This window comes from Drosophila subpulchrella, chromosome 3L (assembly GCF_014743375.2).
Source record: "Drosophila subpulchrella strain 33 F10 #4 breed RU33 chromosome 3L, RU_Dsub_v1.1 Primary Assembly, whole genome shotgun sequence".
In the NCBI taxonomy this organism is placed as follows: Eukaryota; Metazoa; Arthropoda; class Insecta; order Diptera; family Drosophilidae; genus Drosophila; species Drosophila subpulchrella.
In genome coordinates, this window is record NC_050612.1 from 15219354 (window position 1) to 15231791 (window position 12438).

The 12438-nt window shown below is 45.0% G+C and overlaps 1 protein-coding gene across 1 annotated transcript in view; it reads right to left on the reverse strand.

The window, feature by feature from the left end:
- Positions 1-930: 930 nt before the first annotated feature.
- LOC119555410 (glucose transporter type 1) overlaps positions 931-12438 on the reverse strand; it is an 83274-nt gene continuing 71766 nt past the window's right edge. Inside the window, 8 exon segments of the mRNA XM_037866768.1 lie at positions 931-3631; positions 6360-6463; positions 8134-8273; positions 8563-8766; positions 10325-10447; positions 10539-10816; positions 10928-11206; positions 11271-11395. Of these exon segments, the coding sequence (XP_037722696.1) occupies positions 1101-3631; positions 6360-6463; positions 8134-8273; positions 8563-8766; positions 10325-10447; positions 10539-10816; positions 10928-11206; positions 11271-11395 (3784 nt within the window). The 3' untranslated portion in view covers positions 931-1100.

The following is a 12438-nucleotide window of genomic DNA, read 5'->3' on the forward strand; positions in this document are numbered from 1 at the left end:
TTGAGCAAAACGGCTTATTGCTTTATTACAAAAATCGCAAGCAGTCCCTGAAAAAATGCGCATATCAAATAAATGCTAACAAAACTCTCACTTTGCTGTGTAATCTTAACTCTTCTTTTTCTCTAATATTTAAACATTAAACTTGTTGCCCTTAGTGTGCCAAACTACAGTTGCTGTTGTTGTTTCTGTCGCCTTGCTGTTTGTTGTTCGTTAATTAATGGTTAATATTATTACTTAGTTGCAGTTGCGTTTGCAGTTGCGGTTGCTGAAACTCTAAATCTTGTGGCGCTGCTCCGACCGCCTCCGTGCGATCCCTCCGATCCCTCCGATCCTTTTTAGCATCCTTATAGCTAGCTTTAACTGGTATGTTAGATTGGTTGTCTATCTTCTAGGCTTGAGTAGGTGTGTGCATTATTATTTCCATTTGCCTTGGCTCTTAACTATGTATTTCGGTTTAGTGTTTAGTCCATTTAAATATGCAAATTCAAAACCTTCGCTTAATGTGTAAGTTGAATATACAAATGCTCTCTCCGCTCACCTATCGCTTGTATTTATTATGTATACGCACTGTTAGCTTAAGTAATTCTTTTCTTTTATTTAAAATAGTCGTTGTTCGTCTTCCTCTTGTGTTTGCAGCTGATGTGATTCGTGTGTGTGACTTGTGCATTGAGGAGGGTGTTTTTCTGGGGGTGCTAAGTGATGACTTGACAAGTTCTGTAAAACAGTTCCTTGAAATCTCATATCATTTTCAAAGAACCTTTTTAGAATCTCCTCTGTTCTCATTTTCTAACCCTCAAAACCCACCCTTCCCATAGTGCAAGTGTGTACTTTCTTCTGATCCTCGCCTTAAACAGAGCTTAGCACAAAATTAACTTTAATTCTCTTAATTTTTTGGCAGTGTAAAAATTGTAAGTAAATGTAAGTATGGTTCTCGATCGGCTGTCCAGCACCGCGAATTCTTCAGTAATTGCTTGTCCAGTCGCCACACGAACGTGATGATTAGTCTTCGTCCAGGCTCTGCGATCGTCGCTTCGAGACCACCAGATATTTGCGGCCAAAGTAGGGTGAATCTACGGGAGGATGCAGTGAGTCCGTGGCACTCACTTTTTGCGCAGGAAGTCGGTGTACTTGCGTGCTCGCTTGCGCACTCGCTTCAAGGCCGAGCCCAACCGGAACTGCTCGTCGGCAAGGTCATAAGCGGCGGCGGGGTGGTGGTTGAGCAGGTGGTGGTGCGCATGGTGGGCGTGGGTGTGGGCGTGGCTGTGGTGCGATTGTGAGTGCGGTGAGTTGGCGTGATGGTAGTGATGCATCTGGACAAAGTCATCCCCGGCGGGATTCACGGAGCCGCCCGGTGAGCCCGGGGAATGGGATTGGGCAGCCAGCAGATTGTGCTCGGAGGCGGCGTCGAAGGACTCGAAGTGGTGCAACTGCTGGTGGTGCGTCAGTGGCTGCGGCGATGGCAGGGACGAGGAGTGCTCACTGGTGGTGGAGGGAGCACCCTCCAGGCCGGCAAACTCCTTGGGCAACTCGTCAATCCCAATGGGCTTCTCAAAGTGCGAGTTCCCCGACATGTTCGTGTAATCGTAGCTGGGATAGGTGTAGGGCAGGTAGCCGGCATGGTGACCCACCTCGCAGCTCTGCACCTCCGAGCCACCTGCACCACCTCCACCTCCACCTCTGTTGTTGATGAACTTCACCTCGTTGGCATTCCTCTCCAGACTGCTGCTGAACACTATGTTGATGTTGTTCGAGCTCGTCGACAAGTTGATGTTCGTGGGCGAGAGCTGTTCGGTGGAGCTCTGATTTAGATTGGTCTCCTTCGAACTGGCTCTGTTATAGCTCTGGAAACACTCGGCCGCATCGCTGGAGGCTGTGTTCGTGGTGTTGGTATTATTGTTATTCGGATTCGCGTTCTGGCCCTGCTGGAAGTTGTTCTTGTACTGGAACTCCAAGGCGTTCGAGGGCTGAAAGGGATAGTTCTTCGAGTTGTTCAGGATATCATTGGCCGTGGCATCGCCCTTGGAGAGATACTGATGGATGTCCTCGCTGGTGATCTGCAGATCCTGGTCCAAGTAGCTGTTGCACTGTATGTAGTTGTAGTTGTTGCTGCAGCAGTTGTTGTACGCCTCGCCGGCATCCTGGTGGAACATCACCGTGGTGGTGGCCTCCTCCTCGAACTCGCAGTGATAGCTGCTGGAGCTGCCCTTGCTGCCGCGACTTCCCTTGCTGCCTCGCCGCTTCCGGGCCGCCGCCGCCGAGGTGCTGGGACCCTCATCATAGACGGAGGTGCTACTGGTGATCTTCCGGCAGGGCTTCTTCTCCGGTTCCGGTTCGGGCACCTGCCAGGCATCCAGTTTGTCCTCCTCGCTGTCCCTCTCACCACCACCACCGACTCCACCCACAGCTCCCTCCATCTCCGAGGGAGACCTGCCATCGGCCAGGAAACTCCAGCGGATGGGCGATGGCGAACAAGCGTACTCCGGCAGCTCGCTGCTGCCCAGGGCGCCCTTTGAACTCTGACGCTCCAGGGTGGATCCCTGCTCGGGCGCCATGTTCTTGGCTCGATCGAAAATGGATGTCAGGGAGCCCAGCTGACTGTTGGGCCGACTGGCATTCAGGCCCCTCAGGGATATAGACGTGTAGCTGGGATGGCGATGTTCTGGCAACAGACTCCTCTGACTCCTGTGGTGCTTGCGCACCAGAACCGAGGCGGACTTGATCGAGTTATTCCGACTCAGCGAAGACCGCGAGCCGTAGAGACTGGTGGAGTCCGTCTGGTAGCAGTAGTCGGAGCTGGTGCAGCAACTACTTGGCCTCCTGGATGAGCCGTAGAGCTCTTCGGCGAAGCACTGGGCCAGTTCGGTGCGCGAGGAGCTGTTGGTGTTGGTGGTGTTGCAGCAGGTGCGTCTCACGAGGATCTCCTGCACCTCCCGATCCGAGCAGGCGGGATCGTGGCACACGTTCGACGTGGGTATATCGGTGACGGAGCGATGGCGACGACTGGTGCAGATCGAGGGACGCACCACCGAGCCGGTGTGGCCGGAGGAGCCAGCCTGATGAGCTCCTGGCAGACTTCCGCTGCCCTGGCGGCGACTCCTGCGGCTGTGGCGACTCGAGTGGTGCGAGTGATGGTGGTGCGAGTGCGGCGAGGTGTGGCGACTGTGGTGCGGACTGTGGCTGTGCTTGCGTTGCTGCTGTTGCTGTGGCTGTTGCTGCTGGCAGTGGTGCAATGGCGGTGGATGTACTGGTGGTGCTACCTGCTGTTGCGACGACTGTGGTTGCGGTGTCTGGGGCTGGGGCTGGTGCATTGACGAGGGATTGGCCTGGTCACATACGACTTCCTTCTCATAGCTACAGTGTACGTATTCGTGTGTGGCATAGCGGGATGGTTGCTGCTGGTGGTGCACCTGCTGCTGATGGTGGTGCACCTGCTGCTGCTGCTGCTGGGGGGGCACCTCCTCAGCGCGACTCGTGGATCGAGCACTGGCAGAGTCAGGAGGCGAGGCGCTCCTCAGTCAAGGCCCGCTGCTCGGGCAGACAGGTGGAGGCTGACGAGGGTGATGGGGCGCAGAGGCAGCGCTCCGGCCCTGGTGTGTACTTCGGCCGCCTTCTAAAAATCGCTCGGATGCAGCTGCCCAAGGCGAAAGGGTGTGGCATTGCGGGGAAACCAAAAAAAAAGTCGAAGGTCGGGAGTACGAAAAAAGCAATTAATATGGCGTGCCAAATGGTTGGTTTCTCGTCTGCATCTTCGTTAGTATTTAATTTATTGTCGGGCGTTTTTTTCAGTATCGGGCGTTTTTAGCTGCGATTCATTCACTACTGCTGCTAATTAAAAACAGTGCATGCAAAAAGTCCATGCCAATAATACGCATGCAATTGGGGGGATAGGCGATAAAAACGCTTGCAATCGCTTGCAAACACATCATGCGCAGTCCATAAAACCAACAAAACATTACTTTCACAGGGCGTTGATGGAGTCGAAAGGGCTGCTTGATTGATGGTCTGATTGATTGATTTATTAATTTACTCAAATGATTTTCATTAAGCCCGTTTTTTTGGCCAGACAGCTGCGGTAGCAATAATAGCCTTAAAACTATTTTAAAACCCTGTTCGCGCGACATGTATCATAACTAAGAATTTACACCGCAGTTCTTTTATTAAATTACTGCCAATTAATTATTTTAGGCTAATTTAAAATTAGAAAATAGTTCTTCTATTTTTTCAAAGCATGAAAATGGAATGATTGTGGTTCAATTAAAACTTAAACTTTTACCGCAGCTGTCTCTAATTGTATTATGGCCAATTAGTTTTTTATAAGCTAATTTAAAAATAGAAAGCATGAAAATGAATGATTGTGGTTTAATTGGCTGGCTTTTAAATAATACAGATGACTTATAATGTTTCACAAGGTTTGAATGATTTGAGTTTAATTTGTGTTTATGTTTTACTCCTATGTTTTTATTCTTAGTCGCATTATTGGCACTTTTTTTCTGATCTTTGAGCGAGTGGGTGATTTGGGTGTGTTTGGGTGTCTGGTGTTGAAACTCAGAGAGTGGTGCGACTTTTCTTTACTTAGCCAATGGGTTCGCTTCTTTTAGATTCTTTTTGATAGTTGGTCCCAAGATCAGTAGATTCCCTTCACTTGCGTACTATAAAGGAACGAAAGGAAAACAATATAAGCTAGGTTCATCAGATCCGAACAGTCGGTGGTTCGTTTAGCGCCAGCTTGAGCCTTAGCCTAGTTGAATATAGTACATGGATTGCATAGAGTTTTGACTGGGGTGCATTTGGTTTTCGGGCATTTTCATGTAAATGCTTTTCGTGATTGGCAGAGTGGTTCAGTGGTTCAGTGGGCTGCTTGGTGGCTCAGTGGCTGACTAGCTGACTAGCTGACTAGCTGGTGGTGGCTTACTAGCTAGCGGTGCTGCTGGGTCAACCTACATGACATCCTTCCGTGCGCCGAGTGCCGGCGGAAGCTGTAGTCGTCGACCTCGTCGTAGTGGCACTTTCTCGCCGCCTGCGGCGTTTGCAGGTTGGTGCCATAGTTCGTGTAGCACTGACCACCCGTTCCGGATCCTGAACCGGAGCCGAGGACTCCGCCCGGACCGTAGTTGCTCGATCCGGGACCCAGGAGATTGGTGCTATCGCTCAGCGGATAGGGACCCATGCCTTCAACCGTCAGGGAAAACGAGGTCGTACCAAACACTTGATTATTACAGAGTACGGCAAAGGGGATTTCTCGATTTTTCATTTTCATTTTCGATTTCGTTTTTCAACATTCATGCAAGATCAGATAGTCGCCAATATTGGTTGTTTGTTGTTGTCGAGTTGGTTACATACAATAGTTGAGTGTCGGTTGTGTGTTAGAGGTCCAGTTGATGGTTGATTTTTGATCGATTGATTGATAGTTTTCCAATGTTTAAAATTGTTTGATCCAAAAAAACACAATTCATAAATCCGAATGGAAATAAACAATGCAAGATAGTTAATTTATTCAGACAGACGCGAGCACGCATCGGTTTTTGGTTACAGATTAGAAGAGAACAGTACAGATCGAATTTCTACAATAACAAGCAGCTAGGTAACTAGGACAAGAGGCATTCCAAATGATACTTCAGAAATACTAGGCAAACGATAACAGTTGGAAATTTATAGATACACACACATTTATATTAATGAGTGGAGATGATGGAGGTTAGTAAGGGACTTTCAATGGATCGGGAAAATGCTTTATTTCTTTTGTAATATAAATAAAACGTGTGACTAATTGCTCGTTAAGGTGTATAGGTGTGATTGAAAAAAAAGTATGCTATACAATTTTAAAAGGTATACTACAAACTTCTGTGGGATGGCTTTAGTTTATTTATATTTGTGTAAATTTGTTTCACCCAAGATTTTTTTTATCCCCAACAACTCATTGGTTGTGCCAAACAAAAAATTAATTATGCAACACGTCGAATGTTAAACAAGTGTTGTTTGAAAGGCAATTTGCATAGATACATTTTGTTTGATTATGTGGCTTTGCGGAGTTTAAACAGTCAACAAGTATATTCAAAATTAGGGTTCTTTCGTGTTTACCTAAAGGACATTTGCTAACTTGTGTGTTTATCTCACCACCTGTGTATATGGATATGCAAATATTCGGTGTGTGGTTCGAGCAATTTGCACAACAAATAACGTGGAAATTAAAAACTCAAATGGAAACTGGAAGTGAATGTGAAACTGAAACGCAATCAAGGTGTGGTTTCTCGAGGATGGGCAGGATGTGAAGGATTAGAACTCGGAATCGGAGTTGGAATCGGAGAGGGATAGGGAATCGGGTGTTCTAGGTGGCACTTTGGCGTGTTTTGGATTCTTACGTGAGTCATGTTGGGTCTTCTCCTCAGATACCATCAAGGCGGCATGCTCGATGCCAGAATTCATACTTTGTGGCTCCAAGCTATTTGTGCAGTTTAGCATACTCCTGAAATTCGCACACTCTACGATTATGTTTTAAGTGTAAACGTATTTGGTAAATTTAATTTCTTTGCAACTAATGAGAGCAATTTCGAGAGTTTCTGTTTTCGGGGTTCTGGCTGTTTGGTTTGGAGTCAAGAGATTCACCGAAAAAAGGTTCTCGCTGGAGGTTCTGTAGCTTGTGTATTATAAAGGCTGCTTGGAAGTTATTAGGCGCGGCTTAAAAATCATAATCATAAAAACAAAGTCAACTGAAAATGGTAATAAAGTAACATTTATTTGTAAACAAACATGTAACGTGAAATTAAATTGATTTAAACTAGCACTAGTTCTAAATTGGGATATGGCGCCCACGTCGGATCTTCCAGGAATTGCTATGAGTGGAGGTGGTAGTTGATATTTATAAATTACATAGATTTGGATTGGTCACACTGGTTCTGGGACGATGGAGCTGCCTTAGCGGGGCTTCACTGTGCCTTCGGATGCGCGGATGCGGAACCTTTGCCCTCGACTTCGCCCTGCGACAACTCGAAGTCCGCGGTGTTGACACTATTTTCGTTGGCATTATCCTCGCTATATGGTCGAAAGATCGGTCAACAAAATCAGTGTGTGCGTGTCTGTGTGGCTGTGTGAGTGGGGCTTATATGGGTTTTCATGATGGGTGGACCACTTTAAACTAACCAATTTATTTCGTTAATGATCGATGAGGGGAACGGGGCGCAATGATAGCGATTCTGATACTTCAGATGACGTGATATAGGGGGCAGAAAACAGATGAGATGCGACTCTTAATCATAGTAGTAAGTATAGGTAACGGTATAGCTATGCATAGAGAGAGTTGGAGAGTAGAGTATTAAAATTGATATTAAATATTGGGTATTTATATAGTTGGCTAGTATGAGTCTTATTTAGTTTGCTTTTACTGCAGCCAGTTGTTTATAGATTGTAGTTGTAGTAACAAAGTAACGAGTTGTAACAAAGTACAGGCAAAGTTAAGCAAACATGCCGAAAAATTCATAGAAACTTTTTAGCGCAGGAATTCACAATTTCAATTTTTGATTCGGTTAACTTTCGGTTTGATTTTTTGGTTGTCGGTTAAAAATTGTACATAAAGTGGCTAAATAAAGTACAGCAATACGAGCTACGTTTTAAAGGTGAAAGTTTGAAGCGCGAAACGCATCGGATCGGATAGTTGATATTTGTTTTTTGATTTTTGATTGTGGGGCATTTAGATACGGAGTTTAAGAGTCGAGATCGATCGATTCGGTGGCTTCATGCAACTTACCCGTACAGTCTACTATCTCGAAAGGTCCTTGGGGCATACATGGAACGTAGTTCAAGTCAGAGGGTTAATTTCGAACTTATGGTGCATTACAGAACAGAAGAGAAACCAAATTTCAAAAGGAAAACAAATCAAAACTTCTGACCCCTGAACCGAACGATGGAGTTCGGTTCACTGGATCAGTCTGGCTATGCTAACCGCATAATAAACTTCCAAGTAATGGTAATCGAGGGTACAAAGACTCGGTATCTGTTTTTTCTAGTTTGTGGTTCACGTTTCTTGTGTTGGTTGCGGAATCTCGAGTACTAGTTATGGGCTGAAGAACTATTCGACATATTGCCATGATTTGTGTGCAGAATTTGAGCTGGGGAATGGGCGAATGCAAGGACACATACCTGCCGTTGTTGTGCCGGAAGAGGGCCAGGATCTCCTCGAAGGTCTTGTTCTTCGTCTCGGGCACCTTCTTGTAGGTGAATATCCAGAAGATGGCCAGGAACACGCTGAACGGCAAGAACGTGTAGTTCTCCAGGGCAGTCTGGCAGAGAGGAAGTTTATAAATGCCAGGACTTAGACAAAATTATTACTTTAAGAGGTGTCTATTAAATATCAAATTCTTTCGATCATTTTCATTTAACTCAAATCCTCCTTCTTTTTTTTTTAACGGAGCTAATAAATATTTTTAAACGTGCCTAAAAGTAAGCAGTGAAATATAAAAAGTTATACTTGATATACATTGTTGCATACTTTTAGACACCTGAACAACTTTTCTGCTTTTTAATTGGTTTATTATTGATTTAAATTAAAAAGTATCTCATTCCACTTACCTTCATGCTGGGGAATCCGATGCCGACCACAAAGTTGGCCATCCAGTTGACCAGCACCGCGATAGCCATGGCACTGGGCCGGGGTCCCTGGGAGAAGAGCTCGGCGGTGATCATCCAGGGAATCGATCCGGGTCCCACCGCGAAGAAGACGACGAAGCCGAGGGTGGCCACCACCGAGAGGTAGGACATCCAGTCGATCATTTCCTGCACATAACCAAAAAACTCCTATACAAAATGCATAGTACTCGCATTCTCGATGTAGGCTTTTTCTCATCCTCTACTCGCGTTTAACGAACTGTCTCCGAAATAATACGAATAAATATTGGATACAACCCCCTCCCCTGATAAACCTGGTCTCTTTTATGCATGAGTTGGTTATTGAGTATGGAAAGTAGTAAGTTAGAATTGGAGTTGGCTGGCCTCTCGTTTTCTTGGTTCTCAAAGAGTTGACCTCTGAACTGCTGCTCGAGTCTTTTTCGGGGTCTGAGAATGCTTAGGAATGCTTAGTTGTACGTAAAGTTAGCTATATCTTACACAATTACCAAATAAAAAAGAAATCAAGGCTTGAGGTCACATTGAATGTGGGTTTCTGTGTGGGGCTTCGTGTGTGAGAGGTGGCGACACCTCTAAAAGCGAGTTCAGCGCGGTGCTCTGCTCTATTTTTCCTCCATTTTTGGGGAGCTGGTGGAACTGGTGCCCGGAAAACTTTGCAGAGTTTTGCAGAATGTGTGTTGGATTTTGGTTTTTCGAAACTTTTGCTTGCCTTTGAAACTGTGTGGATTGCTTCTAGCGAAAAACAAAGCGTATAAATCATAAACAGAAGGAATTCGTCAACCGATTTCGAGTGAGTGTTTTGTGGGGCGAAAGCCTGCCAAGTCGAGAATAGCTCTAAATTGAGGGGCGGGACAGTTGCACTTGGGAGCTGGCCTGGAAATTCTAAGTCAGGAACTTGCCTTTTATTATTAAAGGCTAGCTTATGATTTAAATAAACTGTTAAGTCAGCTTTCAGTTGCAACAACTTAGACTAGGCAAATAAAAATGAAATATATCTAAGGGCAAGCCACGTGCAAAAAGTGTGTACAAAATATGCGATCGTAATAAATTCAAATGTATAAAAACTCAACTATACCAAAACATTCCAAAGCTAATCATGCACGAGCCACAATCCGCGTAGCATATTTTCAAATCGCAGATAGAGGACATAATTAATAACTAAAGCGACCAAGTGTTGGCCTATAAATTAAACACACATACGTCTATGACTTAAATGCAATACATCAACGCAAATAGGGAAAAAACTCAAAAAAAGCTACATTTAATGGCTGAGGGAGAGTCATAAATCCAACTTGTTATAAATTCAAATATATCTCACATCAATAATTTATAGAAATACGCGCGGGACAACTGTCATGCTCTGTATCTGTGTGTTTGGTTGAGTGTTTGTTTTGTTTTGTGTTGTTTTGTTTCTGTTTTTTTCTTGTTTTGAGGGCTCGACGGGGTTAAACACAACTTCATGCATAAAATATTTATATCAATATTCAAATATTTATAAACACACGCACTCGCTTGGGAGCAAATGGGATATATGGGATTAGTTTTAGCTTCTCTAGAAGTTCAGAGTCAAATGCAAATCACTAAATGGACGGGGGATTAACAAATGCAAACCCAAACTGGCAGGCACTTTAGCATACACATTCGCAGGCATTGCTACTTTACAGGAGCCAGAGCAGTACTCGATTACCCTGGAGACCCCTATACTTGCCTTGATCAGGAACGAGATGGTGATGAAGATGGAGAATATGAACATTCCGCCCAGGCCATAAAGGTGCAGGGTCCGGCGACCCGTGCGATCCATCAGCGGAATGGAGACGAGGGTCATTACAACCTGTGGGAAAGTAATGTATTAATATTCTGATTTTGGAACCGGGCACTAGATAGGTTTCCTGGGTGTTTTAAAGTCGGAGGGGACCACCTACCATTATGGCGCCGATGCCTATCGTGGCGAACTTGGCGCTCTCCTCAGTCAATCCCGAGCTCATGAAGAGCGACGTGGAGTAGTAGAAGACGGCGTTGATGCCGCTGAACTGCTGGCTCAGCTGCATCACGATGCCGATGATCAGGGGCGGACGCAGGGTGGGCGAGCAAATGAGCTCCATGGTCGATATGTGGCTCTCGGACTGCTGGGCCCGCTCCTCGGCCCGCATCTCCTCGATGTCCTCCTCCACGGAACCGGAGGCTCGCAGTCGTCGCAGGGCTAAAAGGTATATGTTTCATGAGTAACTGTCACTAATATCAAGTTAAATTAAATTGAGAATATATGTAGCTTAACAGAACTAATTGAAATATCAAATTAAACATAGCCCACCTTTGCGCGCCTCCTCCTCCCACTGCTTGGTGATGAGCAGATATCTGGGCGATTCCGGGCAGACGGGCAGCAGGATGAGTTGCAGGATCGCCGGGCAGATGGCCAGGCCCAGCAGGATTGGCCATCCATCGTTGGTGCCCAGGATCTGCTCGATGCCCAGCACTTGGGATAATAGTAAACCTACAGTCACAGCCAATTGATTAACAGTACCTAAGCCACCGCGCAGATTCAGTGGCGCTATCTCCGAGATGTACATGGGCACCAGCGACGTGTTGAGGCCTACAAAGTATCCATGCATCCATTAAAAATAATATAAGATTGATGGTACACCAGGTTTACTCACCGCAATTTACACCAATTATAAATCGGCCAAGGAATAACATTTCATAGGAATGACTAACTTTGGTGAATCCCATCAAACAGGCGCCGGCAATTCCGAGCACATTGTTTAACAGTAGGCCGCCTTTTCTGCAATTTTAAAGATATAGGATACCATACCAATTAGAGATAAATATTATTTATTTTAAGTGTACGAATTAAAGCGAATTTATTTCCATTTTATCTAGAACTAATTCTGAAGAAAATATATAAAGCAAAGAAACAAAAATAGCACGCTTGCGATAAGAATAATTATAAACTTTCTATTCGTATCATAATATTCCCAACAAATGTCCAAAACGAAACGACTCGGCAGTAGTCAAGATCGCGAAATACATATACTTAGCGGAAACATTTCCTGAATACCATGATTAAAGCCCTACCCATGTTCGTTATGCTTCAGTTCAAAATAAATTCTCACCCATTGCAGTTGCTCAAACTTAAAATGCTAAAGTCAGCTAAAATGTTTTTGTTAGGATTAATTATTCTATTTTTCCTGCAAGAATCACAGGAATCACGGAATCACAACATAAATTTTCGGCAATTGTGGACTGCTAACCAAGAGAAGCTGGATAAAATAGAAATAAAAACTCAGGCGATTTTGGATAAAATACAAACTGAAAACCAGGAAAATTCGGATACAAAACAGATGAACACGCAGGATATTTTGGATAAAATGCAAAAAGAAACTCTAGGAAAGCTGGAGAGGATGGAGAACCAACTGGCTGCAATCCAGGAAACCCTAAATGCAGGCAAGACAACGGAAGAGGCGAAGAAAATTCCTCCGAGGTTCGAGAAAATCGGTGCGAGATACTTTTACATCGAGAACACTTTTAAGCTAAATTGGTATAATGCAAAGAAGTCCTGTCAACGGATGGGTGGCTATCTAGCCGCCTTTAAAAATCAAGAGGAGTTTGACGCCATTAAACTGAAACTCAAACACAAGTACAATCCCTACTGGCTGGGCCTCACTGATGTGGACAAATATAATGAGTACCTATCTGTGGCATCTGGCAAAAAGGCGCAGTTTTTACAAATCGAAGACACCCCTCCTCACCACTTCCGCCACGTTTATTTGCGAAGTGGCATGATGTACACCAATAACGCAGAGCTCGAACAGTTCTTTATTTGCC